The 15,185-nt window shown below is 42.1% G+C and overlaps 1 protein-coding gene across 1 annotated transcript in view; it reads left to right on the top strand.

Moving 5' to 3' along the window:
- The first annotated feature begins 874 nt into the window (after nucleotides 1–874).
- The window catches only part of LOC109926362 (cytoplasmic dynein 1 intermediate chain 2-like), a 53,738-nt gene continuing 39,427 nt past the window's right edge, over nucleotides 875–15,185 (top strand). Inside the window, exons 1-3 of the mRNA XM_048618809.1 lie at nucleotides 875–998; nucleotides 4,720–4,837; nucleotides 13,080–13,170. Coding sequence (XP_048474766.1) covers nucleotides 891–998; nucleotides 4,720–4,837; nucleotides 13,080–13,170 — 317 coding nt within the window. The 5' untranslated portion in view covers nucleotides 875–890. The remainder of the gene's footprint in view (nucleotides 999–4,719; nucleotides 4,838–13,079; nucleotides 13,171–15,185) is intronic.

Raw genomic sequence — 15,185 nt, forward strand, 5'->3', positions numbered from 1 at the left:
TCACCAGGATGTTGCCTGGTATGGAGGGCGCTAGCTATGAAGAGAGGTTGAGTAGATTAGGATTATTTACATTAGAAAGACGGAGGTTGAGGGGGGACCTGATTGAGGTCTACAAAATCATGAGAGGTATAGACAGGGTGGATAGCAAGAAGCTTTTTCCCAGAGTGGGGGACTCAATTACTAGGGGTCACGATTTCAAGGTGAGAGGGGAAATGTTTAAGGGAGATATGCGTGGAAAGTCCTTTATGCAGAGGGTGGTGGGTGCCTGGAACGAGTTGCCAGCGGAGGTGGTAGAGGCGGGCACGATAGCGTCATTTAAGATATATCTAGACAGATACATGAATAGGCAGGGAGTAGAGGGATACAGATCCTTGGAAAATAGGCGACAGGTTTAGATAGAAGATCTGGATCAGCGCAGGCTTGGAGGGCCGAAGGGCCTGTTCCTGTGCTGTAATGTTCTTTGTTCTTTGTAGACGGGGGGAGTTCATAATGGAACCTGGGCAAGGCCTTTGTAGAGACCATGAAGATGCAACCTTAATGCTGTGGGTGTTGAAAGAATTTGACCCAGTGCCACTGAAACCACAGCAGCTTGTGTAAACATTTACTAGTTTCTCTGCTTCCCTTCTAACAAAGCAAGGGCGTAGTTTGATTCAACACTGGAGACTTGCTGGGCTCAGACATAGGTTTTTCGTAACTTGATTGTATCTTTGTCTTCATTTGATGCGAAGACCAGAATGTTGCTACACCAGGTTGATGCATGTCATCGTTGCATACGTTGTCATCTTAGCCATTGGTTGCCAAGACCACAAACCTCACCACAGTTTGACGTAGAGCAGCTTTGATTTCTTCTTTCATCTCACTGAGACTATTTCTCTTTCAGGTGCCCTACCATGGCAGACAAGAGTGAACTCAAAGCTGAGCTGGAGCGCAAAAAGCTACGGTTAGCGCAGATCAGAGAAGAGAAGAAGAGAAAAGAGGAGGAGAAGAAAAGAAAGGATGTGAGTCTGCATATTGGCCAGTTTTGTGAAACCCAAAGCAGTGCTGTTTATGTTTGAGAATATCCTCAATAAGATTGGAGCAAGTAATATTCTGCCCAGGCCAGACACATGTTAGAGCTGCCCTCTATTGCCTTGATGTGTTTCCAGAGCACCTTTGCAATTGGTGTGAAAGATACCTTGTGATAAAGAGATGCAATAATGATGAGTGTTTTTAATATATGCTAAAAACTGGAAACATTGGGTTGCCAATAATAGCATGGAATGAAGGTTCATAGAATGCTTTTAAGATAGTTTTTTTTTAGTGCAACACGTTCTATGCTAGGATTAATTCCTGACCTCAGAATAAAGGCAAATCTAGGTAGCAGTGATCACAACATGATTGAATTTTATATCAAGTTTGAAAGGGAGAAGACTGGGTCTCAGAATAGGATTTTTAAATTTAAGGACAACTATGTGGGCATAAAAGCTGAGCTCACTGAAGTGAACCGGTAGACTAGACTAGCAGATCAATAGAGAAGCAGTAGCAGACAATTAAAGGGCTATTTCAGAATGCTCAGCATAAATGTATTAAACGCAGCACGAGTCACCCGTCTGTCTAATGAAAAAGTAGCCCTATGATCCTCTGGGACTCTGGCGAATTTGCCTCTACCTAAACTCTCAACTTCTACAGTTTGGAAGGATAAGGCCAGCAAACACCAAGAACTCAAATATACCTAAAGACATCACTACTGCTAACGACACTAGTCATCAGTCGAACAGCTGTAGTCTCAGGTTCAAACCTAACTGCTCGAAGACTCCATGGATTTTTTTAAACTATATGTTCTCGATCTTTCTTTTTGTACTGGACACTTTCCCCATTTTTAATGTGATGTTAACGTTAGCGTGTTTGAGTTTTATTTTTTTCTCTCCAGGTTGGTGAGTAATAAAATTGCACTTTCCTTGACTCATGATAACCCTGCAATTTTCTTCCTATTTGATTCTGGTCAAGTAGTGAGCGAGTTTTGATTGGAGTGTGATATGTCTGTACACTGGAAAGAATTGAAGATCTTTGTTGCAGTCGAAAGAGGAGAATAAAAAGAGAGGAACCAATTTATCCCTCATTTAGTTGTACCACTATAATGACTGCCTCCTGGGCTCTGATTCTACAATGCGGGGGTGATCTCCCTTTCTTTTTGCACAGTCAACATCCGGTGGATTCAGTCTGCCTATTGCAGTTCAAGTTTAATGTTGGTATGTAAAACTTGAGTGTAAGTACCTACCCTTAAGGAGGGATAATAGAAGTGTTTGTACTTCGTAGAGAGTGAGAACTGTTGAAGTTGGTGGAACACTCTTCCTTCATTACCAAAATATTAATTGTAATGAGCTGCAAACCAATTGTTGTTGCACTATTAAAAGCTTTGACAATCTTTTACATTTGACACATGGTGTGATTCCTTAAATTTGGGGGACAGCATTGGTGTAGAGAGAACAGGAAAGCCAAATAACGTAGCCAAAGATTTTCAGCAGGATTCAAAACAATTACGCAACTGGGCAAACAAATGACAACAGTTTGCATTTAAGTAGCATCTCCATCCACCCCACAGGAGCATTATAAAACAAAATTAGACACCAAGCCTCTCAATAAGATATGGGGGCAGAAGGTAAAAGTTTTGGTTAGAAATTGGCTTTAAGGAGCATCTGAAAGGAGGAGACAGTGAGGTGAAGATGGAGAGGTTAGGGAGGGGAATTCTAGAGTTTGAGGTACAGGTGGCTGGAGGCCCAGCACTGCTCAAGATATGTTTAGAAGAGTGCCGAGATTGCAGCGGATTCTGGGATCAGAAGAGGTTGCAGCAGCAGAGAGATTTTAATTATAAAATGAAGGTGTTCCTTAACCAAAAACGAGTGAAGGTCAGCAAGCAAAAGTGTTGACGGGCGAATGAGATTTGATGCAATCTAAGACTGGTAAGGCAGTCATGGAGGACCACGGGTTTATAGAGCATAGAATGTGGAAGGCCAATCAAGGGTATGTAAGAATTGTCAAGTGTACAGGTCACAACGGCATGGATGAGGCAGTGGAAGAGCCATGCAGTGTTACAAAGGTAGAAATATGAGGCAGATGAAAATTCCCAATTTACATTAAATACTGCCAGATGTATCCTATATAGGATAAGCAACTTGAGCATAAACTGAAAGAAACCGAGGGGATGTGTGGAATGAGCTTCCTGAGGAAGTAGTGAATGTTGATGCAGTTACAATGTTTATAAGACATTTGGATAGGTACATGAATAGGAAAGATTTGGAGGGATATGGGCCAGGAGCAGGCAGGTGGGACTGGTTTAGTTTGGGATTATGTTTGGCATGGACTGGTTGGATCGTAGGGTCTGTTTCCATGCTGTATGACAGGGAAACTTGAGGACTAGCTTCGCAAGCTATTGGTAAGAATGTAAACTTGTATGTACAGTGACTTCATCTCAAATATGTGAATGAAGTTCTTGGGAATGCAAGAAAAATATACTTCAGTTAAAATTAGTTTCTTTAGCTTTGAAGCTACATTTTACAATTATGTCATGTGGCTGGTGGTAACTGGAAGAATGATGCTCATTTTTCATGGACATCATCCTGTCTGTGTTACACAGAGTAGGTGTGCCTTCATAACATCACATGAGAAATACTGAATAGGAATGAGTGTAGTAAATCTTTTACTCTGAGCTTCAGGTACTACATCCGAAATAAATCAAGAAAATTAAGGCCAGTATTACAGGGAAAGGGATCCTCTCATTGTAATTGAAGGCCTTATGAATCGTGTTTTGTATTTGAGGGAGAATTTGAAATCCTTTTGTGGAAGTCTCATTTAGCAAAAGTGTGAATGTTGGATTTATTCATAGGCATGAATGGAGAAATAGGATAACAGGTGAGAACTAGTTAACAGCCAATCAATCTCACATTGCTGATGATTAAGATTAATTCCCATCTCAGCCAAAAAAAGTCCAGTTTACAGTCAAGTTTGATGTCATCTTGTATGACATTAGGACAAGTCTCAATTTGGATAACAGATTGCAAATGCTGCATGTGATGTCTGTGTCCAAGAGATGGATGAAGGTACAGGCTTTGTGATGTGCTTGCTTGTCCTGGAGACGCTTGCCTCTGTTCTCCACAAATGTCCCAATTGCTTAATGACAGAAGCTTCCCCATTGGTGTCTTCCAGACTTGTATAAAACAGTCTGAAAACCAAGCTCTGAGGCTGGATTCCACCATGCGGGTAAAAACAACCATGGACAGACTCAACTGACAAAGTCTTTGTCATCAAGGTTGAGTTAATTTCCTCCAATTTACTGTTGATATTTGTTTACCTTCAATGTGTGTTTATGAAAGTAATGTTAAACTTTAATGTTAAAACAACAATCATGATGCTGTGCCATTTGGAGTTATTTCTTTTGCAGTCTCTGACAAAAGATATAAAATTATTTAATTTTCCAGCCTCCCAATTAGGGAGTTTGCTAACTGCACAGTGAGGAGTTTTCTCGGGAGATGGCTGTCTAAGATACAATTTAAATTTTTTGTGTGTGTTTAATTTTGTGTTGTAAGTAGTAACTAAACTGCAGTGTTCTTGATCAAATAGTTTCTATTTAGAAACATTTACATCTTTCCTGGCTTTGACTCCAGATGAAGTATAGCACACGGTATGGGTTTGTGAGATGTGATTTAAAAACCTTCAGCAGTGAATCTTTGAAACTGCTTTCAGGGTGACTTCAAGAAAGAGACTTCTTCTGCCTCACAGGATGAGCTGGATCTTGAGAGAAAGCGTAAAGAGACTGAGGCACTACTTCAGAGCATTGGGATAACTACGGAGCCCTCCATGGGTGAGTCTAAAATTGGATCCTAAAGTCCTCAGTATAACTGATAGATTGAAATAATATAGTGTCTTTACATGGTTACCAGCAGCAAAACTTGTTTGGTTTGGTTGACCAGAATAACATTTTGTTTTGTTTTGTTCAGTTGTTATTCTTTCTGCCATGTTATTCCCCTTGGAATACGGAAGAAATAACTTCTAAGTTTCTGTAGTGAAACAGAAATGACAGTTTTTAATAGGTTTCAGATCACATACACATCTGACTGATTTCCAGCACTGAGTGCTTGTTTTGTTTCAGGTTCAAATGCAGCATCTTTTCTGTTGTAGTTACATTGTGAAAATATTGAAATGGGGACCTCCAAACCTACTCTTTAATTATTCTAAAGTTTGACAAAAATCTAAGGGGGGAAATATTGCAGTGTTTAGCAGTTTTGGAGCCAAATAAATGGTCAGGCCGATATGAAATGTATACTGAGCTGCTCAAAGAAGCAATGTAGAATGAGTGGAAGCTCTGACAGTCATTTTCCAATCGTCTTTGGCTATGGGCATGATGCCAGAGGTCTGTATCACTGTTTCATTGTTTAAAAAGGGAAGATGGAATAGCCTTTGTCATTGCAGGTCAGATGGCTTTACCTTGATGGTGAATAAGTAATTGGAAAACATTCTTAGAAATTGTATAAATTATCCTTTGGTGAGGAACAAATGAATCTAAAACAGCATGGTGGTCTTCAAGAAAAGTTGTGTCTGACTAACTTGATTGATTTTTTTTTTTGAGTAACAAGGAAGGTTGATGAAGACAGTGCAGATGACATCTTCTTGCATTTGAGCAAGGCTTTTGACAAGGTCCCACTTGGCAGACTGGTCGTAAAAGTTAATGTTTGAACAAACAGAGAGTGCATGAGTGACCACCAGGTAGATGACAGGAAGGCAGGTCATGCAGAGTCCTCTGTGGCCATCCCTCTTCCTAACAGATATACTATTTCGGATACTGTGCAGGGGAAAGCAGAGGTAGCCAACTTCATGGCACCGTGGGTGGGTTTGCTACACAAGAAAGGAGGAAGAGAAAAGACAGGGCTATTGTGGTACAGGATACAAGTTTAAGGAGAAGAGACGGGCCTTTTGTGTGGCTGCAAAAAAGGCTCCGAGATGGTGTGCTGCCTCTCTGATGCCAGCATCAGGGCTGTCACTGAACGGCTGCAGGGCATCCTCAAGTGGGAGGGCAAACAGACAGAGATCATGGTATATATTGGTACTGATGACATAGGTAGGAAAAGGGATGAGCTCTTGAAAGCAGGATTTAGGGAGCTAGGAAGTAAATTAAAAAGCAGGACCCAAAAGGTAGTAATCTCTGAATTACTTCCTGTGCCATGTTCTAGTAAGTACAGGAATAGGAGGTTAGTCCAGGTGAATGTGTGGATGGAGAAATGGTGCAGGAGGGAGGGCTTCAGATTTCTGGGATATTGGGACCATTTTTAGAGAAGGGGTGCGATGGGACTAGTATAAAGTAGCCAGGTTGCATCTGAACTAAAATAGGACCAGCATCCTTGCAGAGACCTTTTTTCATGCTGTTGGAGAGGGTTTAAACTCACTAGGCAGAGAAGTGAGATCCTGAGAGAAGGTTCATAAGATGAAGTTGCGAAGCCAGCATTAGAAGAAACAGCAAGTGGGTCAGGAAGGCAAAGGAAATATAAACCAGATTAGGCACAAGGGAGTTTGGCGAGGTTGGATGGTTGATTTTAATGAAAACACCTGATGAACAAGGTGGATTTTTGTGACTTCATGGCCGTTTCCAATGGGGTTCTGCAGGGCTCTATACTGGATCCTTTGTTAATTTTATACATCAGTAATTGTGACTTGAATGTTGAAAACGTGAGTTAAGAAATTTACAAATGTTCTGAAAATTGGCAGAGTGGTTGCTAATTTGGAAGAACACTGTAGATGGCAGGAAGATATCAATAAACTGGTGACGTGGACAGAGGATGTTGCCAGCAGTGGAGGATTTTAGTTCCGAGAAAGATTGGATCATTTTCTGATTTGAAATAACTGGAATAAGGATTAGAGTGGAGATTAATGTAAAAAGATGATGACTCATGCTTTTTGAGGGTTTTGTCACACAATGATAATGACCTTACCTTGCGACCGGGAGGTCTCACCTGTCCCGGAGGTGTGTGCGTGTATAACATATCCAAACAGGGTTGGTTAAAAGTAGGCCCAACATTAGGAACTGAAGGCTAAATCATGAGGGCAGTTATGCTGCATCGAATGAGGTAATTTGGTTAAATTAACTCTGACTGGAATTAGAACATAGAACAGTACAGTGCAAGAACAGGCCCTTCGGCCCACCATGATTGCAATGACCATGATTCCATTCTAAACTAACCCTATGGTTCCAATCCCTCCGTTCCCTGCCTCGTAAACGTTGCTATCGTGTTTGCTTCTACCACCTCCCCTGACAGCGCGTTCCAGGCACTTACCTCCCTTGTGTGAGCTTACTTTGCACCTCTTCTTTAAACATTTCCCCTCTCACCTTAAACCTATGCTCCCTAGTAATTATAATTTCCACCCCAGGAAGAATATGCTGACTATCCACCCTATCCATGCCTGTCATAATTTTCTCTACTTCTATCAGGTCACCCTTCAGCCTTCAACTCTGTAGTGAATATAATCCCAGTTTGTCCAACCTCCTAGCTAATACACTCCAATCAGGCAACATCCTGATAAACCTCTTTTGTACCCTCTCCAAAACCTCCACATCCTTCCTAATGTGTGGCAATCAGAATTGCACTCAATATTCCAAATATGGCTAATGTTTTATTAAGATACCACATGATTTGTAAACTTTTATACTCAGTGCCCCAACTGATGAAGGCGAGCATGCTGATCACCTTTAGTACCTGATCTACTGATGCTGCTTCTTCTCAAGGAGCTATGGACTTGCACCCCAAGATCTTTCTGTATGTCAATGCTCCTCAGAGTCCTGCCATTTATTATATAGCTTGCTCTTACATTTGCCCTCCAAAAATTCATCACCTCGCACTTGTCTGGATGAAACTCTATCTGCCCAACTTTCTAACTGATCTTTATTGTGCTGTATCCTTTGACAACCTTCCTCACTATCTACAACTCCACCAACTTAAGAGGTCCTAGCACTGATCCTTGCGGAATACCATTGTTTATAGACCTCTAGTCAAAAAAACACACCTCCACAACTGCCCCGTCTTCTATGACCAAGCCAATTTTGTATGCAACTTACCAACTCACTGTGGATCCTATGTGACTTAATCTTATGGACCGGCTTACCATAAAGGACCTTGTCAAATGATTTAGTAAAGTCCATGTGAACAACATTCACAACCCTACTCTCAATCACTTTCATCACTTCCTCAGAAAACTCATTTGTGAGACAAGACCTCCGCCAAATAAAGCCATGCTGTTTATCCTTAACTCCATTCTTTTCCAAATGCAAATAAATCCTGTCCCTAAGAATCGTCTCCAACAATTTCCCTACCACTGATGTAAGGCTCACCAGTCCATTTTCCTGGATTATCCCTGTTGCCCTTCTTCTTCAACAAAGGAACTACATTGGCTACTGTTCTGACTTCTGGGACCTTCCCTGTGGATAAAGAAGATACAAAGATCTCTGATGAGACCCCAGCAATCTCTTCCCTTGCCCTCCCTCTAGATCCTAGGATAGATCCCATTAGGCCCGGGGACTTACCTACCTTAATGTTTTTCAAGACACCGGCCACCTTCTCAATGTCAACATGAGCTGAATGTCTCATCCGAGAGAGTGCTCTAGAAAAGTATTCCACCTCCTTCCGTCATCTCAATTTAAAGATATGATACAGGTTTGGAAAAATGCCAGAAGCTATCCAATGGAACGATGAACAACTGACATCCTCTGGCACCCATTGTGTATGAAGTCAAGTCACCTTCATATTGGGACCACATTAAGTATCAAATAGGTACTGTGTCTGAAAGAGCAGGTCACAGGTTTGGAATCCTACAGTAACTCCCAAAGCCTGTCCATCATCTACAGTTCACTAGTCAGGAGTTTGATGAAATACTTCCCATTCGCCTGGACAGGTGCAGTGGAACAACATGCAAGAAGCTTGATACCTACGTATCCTCTCATTTTTTCCTGTCGCTGCACAGACCTCAGAGGTCCATGCGTTAAATGCCACTGTCCTAATTTATCAGGCAGTGAACAGAATGACAGGCCATCAGATTTCCTATCTTTAGAAGGTGATGATTTCAAGGTGAGGTCTCAGACCTGAAGGGTACATCGGCCATCGTGAGCTGCTTTCTGTTGCAGTGTAAACTCCCACCAATTCAAACCGAGAAGAGAGCAGTGAATGTGTGAAGTTGAGAGGCACTGCTGAGAAACTGAGTGAGTGGCAATGACTGGACGCTGCATCCAGGAACAGTAGCCAGTAAAGGGGTTGGCATCCAAAGCTGGGAGTCATGCTGCAGATGACACTGCGCCAGTGCTAAGAAAACAGCATTTCCCAATGAAGGCTATGCCTAACATTTCTGTGATGCTGCAGTGTGACCTCTCACCAAAGGGACTGGGTGGGTACTTGATGCCTGTGGTACTACATGTTTAGCTGTTTCTGAGGATCACTGGGAACATGTGCATGATATCTCAGGTTGCTACACACTACTGTGTTAGGAAAGGGACCAATGCACCATTCAAAAGAGCTGAAAAGTTTGCGTGATCCTGCACTACCGCTGATAGCCAGACTGAGAAACCATTTGCAGGTTTTCAATGTGTCTGCAGCCTTCATCAACGGCCTGAGACTTTATCAAACAATCGGTCGGCTCAAGGTGAAATGTCATTGTCTGCAAGAGCTCTGTAGTGTGACCCATTGAGTGTTTTCCAATCACTGGTGTGTCTGATGTGTTTTTCGTGGTGCCATACGGTGGAGAGCTATGAGGCCTTGCAGCCGGAAGATGTGGAGCACCCGCACCAGATCTCTGCGCCTTACAGAGATGTGGCAGCCTAAACCGTAGCTGCTTCCAGCAGGAAGAGATGCCTGGGTTTGCTGCTGCACACCACTAACAGGCCACATTGGCCCAACCTTTCCTCACACACCCACCTACATGCATTGATGCAGCTGAGGGAAAAACAATGTCCTGCACATTCCTGTGACTTACTTCCCCTCACTGCATCTAACATCCAAAACTCAGGTGTCTGGGGAGGGACTAGTGGCCTGGGTGTGTCTCTGGATATCGAGCAAAGAGAAGTCTGTGTTGATTTGTAGATGTATAGAGGTGCCATCGCAAAAATTCCAAAATGCAGCTGCTTCCCTTCTCTTCCCACCATCTCTTCTCTCTCTCTCCCTCCCTCCCTCCCCTCCTCATTGTTTAGTAGAATTTGGTTTGGAGGCTGTTGTTGTGATGCTGTCCACTGAATAGAGTACCTCCGTGACTGAACATGGAAAAATAGCTTCCAGGAGTGTGTCAAAAGCATGAAGCAAAACCCCAAACAATAAAGAACAAGGGGGTAACTTAAATTTGGGGGTCATTCTAGTGGATGAAGGAGGTCTTTCCAACAACTAAATCACCAAAATAAAGTTTAAACATTGCTAAAAGGGAACTAGAAGTTGAAAGTTTTCATTTTGCACTCATCAGAATGAGGGTGCAAGAAATAGACTTTGAAAATAAGAAACAAAAGTAGAAACAGATTGCTGCAGAAACTCAGCAGCTCTGGCAGCATCTGTGGAGACAGAAACAGTGTTAATGTCCTGAATGTAATATGGCACTTCTTTTGAACTAAAAGGGGCTGAAGAATGGTGATTTGTATGCTGTTGGCAGAGGGTTGAAAGAGGAGTGAGTGGAACATAGCAAGAACGCCTGGAGCAAGAGACAATGAGAGTGCCAATGGTGATAAAGAAATGATAGAGATATAAAAAAGGGTGTAAAAAGATGTGAGAGAAGGAGAAAATGGAGATCGCAATGGGAATGCCCTGACCAATCAGAATTCATGTGCCTGGTCTGAGAATTAAGATTGATGGTTAACTGTTCTTGCTTCTCCATGCCAATTACGGCCAAACTAGTCAGCACTGTCTTCTCATTCTCTGTAAATGGTGTCTTTTTTGTTGAGTCTGTTTCTTCCGTCTTATTTCTGATGAGCACAAGGCAAAAAGCTTCAACTTCTTTCAGGAATGTTTAAGTTCTATACTACCAAAGCAAAGTTTACAGCACAGCTATTTTTGTTTGGTGCTTTTTCTTTTAGTCACTCTCTCTTATATATACTTTTTCCTTTATTGTTTACTGTCTCTACCAGCAAGCACTCAAATGACATTCTCTGAGGCCTTTTCTTTGTTGATTGTGAACCATTTGCTCGTGCTATGTGAAGAATCTGATGTGGTTCACTTTCCTGTCTTCTTTCTTTATTGTTGGTGTGTTGCCTGCTTGCTGCTTGGCAGTTGTTCTTCATAATAGCCCATTGGAGAATTGTATTTGTAAAGAATTTCTTTTTAAAACAGGACAATAGTGGTTTTCAGGGTGTACAAATTGAAAATGACGGTACACCCCAGACCTCGATGACAACAGAGAGGCAGCACGGAGAGGTTTTGCAGTCACTAGTCCCAGAAGTCTGAGTTTCCACAGGCCCTGCTGATTTTCATGGCAGAGGCACTTTCAAATATTTTGAATCAAGTTAGAGCCATGCAAATTGAGTGGAGACCACTGTTTGTGAGGCCTAGGTAGGCCTGCAGCACCAGACTGCAACCAAGGTCTGATAGGAGTACAGAGCCCAGTCACAGAAAGACAGGTAAACTTGATGGACTGGAGAGGTGATGTGAGAGAAAAGCTGTGTCTGGCTTACAGCCACTTATCTGTTAGAAGTAATGACCTAGCCTCCACTGCTCTCTGGGTTGAAAATTCCAAACTTTGTTGACCCTCCAAGAGAACTTGTTCTATCTTAAATAGGTGACTCGTTATTCTGAAACTGTGCCCCTTAACTCTAGATTCTGGAACATCATCTCACCCTGTCAAGCCTTCTGTTTCAGTAAGATCACTCGCATTCATTTAAACTGAATATAGAGCCAACCTACTCCATCTTTCCTTATAGGAACAGGAGTAGGTCAATTCAGCCCTTTGAGCCTGCTCCACCATTCGATGAGATCATGAGGTAACCCCTTCATGCCAGGAATCAGCCTAGTCAACCTTCCCCAAACTGCAACCAATGGAAATATGTCCCTCAAATAGGAAGAACAAACTGTATATGACACTCAATGGTATCTTATTGTTTTATTTTATCCCCTCCTCTCTGACACACCCAGATGTCTGCTGCATAAGTGGTTTTAAAAGACAAAATCAATTTTAAACTGATGTAGTCACATGAATGCACACAAAATGGTGCATTGAGTACAGTCCTTGGACAAAAATGCAATGAGACTTCAAAGAGACACTGTTTGGAAGTTCAAATGGAAGCAATAATTTCAACTCTTGTGCTGATTTTTCAGATTCAGTCGCTGATGAGGATCAGATTGTCAGTATGTAAACTGAACGCTGCCTCCTTGTACTGTTTTATGTTGTTTACCATATAGTTATCACTATTGGGACTGTCTTGGATGAGCTTGCTTTTACAATATACCAGGACACAGGTGGCACAGTGCTAGTGTCTGCCCCTGGGCCAGAAGGCCTAGGTTCGAGCCTCTCCTGCTACAGAAGGGCAGCAAACTTAGAGGTGTGTCAGAACTCATCTGTACAGGCTGGTTAAAAATATCTTCTATTACAATACAGTTTGAGTGTTGCTGAAAAGAGAATTGTTTTGTTGACGTGCTCATAAGGACAATTTGTCATATTACCAAATTGAAGGGAAAAACCATTATTTATCCTACATGAGAGCAGAGTGCTGATTGGTTGGCAAGTGGTCAAGGCTGTACCAATCAGCACTCTGCTCTCATGCAGTATAAATGTTGATTCCTTTGAATTTGCTTTCTTGCAAATTGTCCTGAGTGCAGGATGAAAGCTTTGACAAAATGTTTCATTTCAGCAATAGTCAAGTTCTGTACTACCAAACGACTATTTACAATACAGCTTCTTGGTTGGACAGTCTTTTAACAAATGTCATTTTCTTCCTTCTCTGTGTGTTTCTTTGTTTTCATTCCTTTTTCTGTTTAATTTCTCCATAACGTTTTTATCTAACAATTCCCATTTAATTTAATTTAATTAATGAACATCATTAATAGTGCAGCCGCTGCGGACAGTAACTGGAGACACCTGTTTGTTCAATTATTTAGTCCATTCTCCTATTTCTCCATCGAACAAATCGTTGGGAACGCCAAGCGAATCTGAGAGCCAAGAATCTGTGGAGGGTACAGCTGGAGCCCGGTAAGACAATTCTGTGCTTTAGTCACTCGTGATTTTTTTATTAGCTGTGGTTTTCCTCCCTTTTCAGGCATTGTTTCCAGACATCTTTTATGCCAATGAACTTTTAAAACATTGTTGCCTGCTCAACCTGTTGGTAACCTGCTTTGAGTTGAGATACCTATAAAACGATTTTACTATTAAACAACATGCAATCGCACTCCAGGTTGTGAACGAAGAACTGAAATTGTTCAATTGTCACACATTTTGACAGGTTCATTGCATTTGATGTAGCTTCTGATCAGTCGGTTGGTAGACAAGTTAACCGAAAACTTGGCAATAATGAAAATTATTTTGGATCAGCCTAGCACAGACCCCTGCGGGACTCCAAATGTCACATCCTGCCAAACACAAATCCATTTATGCACCAGCCTCATCCTCTAGCCTGGCCCATTGAACGCCTCGTCTGATTCTTCTGAAGTAGAACTAATGAACAACCTTGTCGTCCAACAAGTTGGCACCAGGCCAATCCTTTTCCCTCTGCCTCATCTACTGTGTGCATGTGCCCATTGGCACACCATTTGCAGATGCCACTTCTAGCTTTGCAAATGCAAAGGTTGTCAGTTTCTGAGATGGTGGTGATGTGTGAAATTGACTGGTAGTACTTTTTTGTTTTCATTGCCTCTTCCCCCTTCCACCTCTATTTGGGCAGTTTTCAGTTCTCCTTTCTGCAATGAGAAAGGGTCAGGGCTGGGGAGAAAGGAGGGTCTGTGTGTTTAAGTAGAAAGAAATTGAGGGGATGAGGTAGAAGTGGAATGAGAGAGAGTGCATTAGGTATGCAGATAGCCTTCTCATTCAGCCCCACCAGTGGTCAAAGCAGTGTCTTCTCGAAAATGTGCAGGTATCCTTGTCTTCCAGCTCTTTGCTCCTCCTGTCATGTGTCACCATGTCCTGCAAGAAACTTGATGAGTTTCCTGCATTATGTTGGAATGATATGACAATATTGGTTGTGTAATTGCTTGTGTATATAAGCTGCAAGTGTAAGGTTGCAGCATTGCTAAATTGTGAAAGGCTGAGTTGAGGCATATGAATTCTGATTGGAGATTATTGGTAGCCATGGATGAGTTGTGGTGAATTGAGCAGTGGCTGAGGTTAATGCAACACTTGGTAGGAAATTCCTTTTGGGATGCATTGATTTGCCTCAACTTGCACAAAACTGTTATTTCTTCCTCCACTGTTCCATGTCTTCGGAGCAATATTTGTGGTATTGACCTTCACTGCCTCCAGAGCTATTGCCTGGAGGACCACCTGTGCTTTACATATACAAGATGTCTTTACACTTCCTAATGGAGAGTTGAAGGCAGAGTAATGATGTGATGCTCACAAAAGCTTACACAAGAGCAGAAATGAGAGGGATCAACCTCCCCAGCATGTGGGCAAATCCCGAATTGTGGGTCCCTCGTGACTCCCTGACTGCACTATTACCTATGTATCGGGTAAGTTCAAAGTTGCTCCTCATAGATTGATTTCATTGTCTTGCTAATTTTCAAACAAAATTTCCTAGTGGTCAGTGATCTGACTGCCAGGTTTTGGTACAGATTTTTGCTTGTAAAGCTGTTTAAAAATATCAAGGAGGAAGGTGAACTTTTATATTGACACTAATTTGGACCAAAGTAATTACAAATATCTGTAATTTTCCTTCAATGATCTTTGACTTTTTTTTATCCTTTTATTATCTGTTTTTATCCTTATTCTCGACTCTGCAAATGATGACGAACGGTCAGTCCTCAGTAAAGGACTCACTTTTGTCCCCCTCCACCCACACATCGACGAATACAACTCACGTTTGGACGTTGAACAGTTTTTCCTCCGCCGCCTCCGCCTCTGCGCTTATTTCTTTAACCGTGAGCCTAACCCTCCCTCTACTGACCCCTTCTCCCACCTCCAACACACCCCCTCCTGCTGGACACCACCCCAAGGCCTCCTACCCTCCCTCGACCTCTTCATCTCTAATTGCCGTCGAGACATCAATCGCCTCA

This window comes from Rhincodon typus, chromosome 41 (genome assembly GCF_021869965.1).
Source record: "Rhincodon typus isolate 14 chromosome 41, sRhiTyp1.1, whole genome shotgun sequence".
Taxonomy (NCBI): domain Eukaryota; kingdom Metazoa; phylum Chordata; class Chondrichthyes; order Orectolobiformes; family Rhincodontidae; genus Rhincodon; species Rhincodon typus.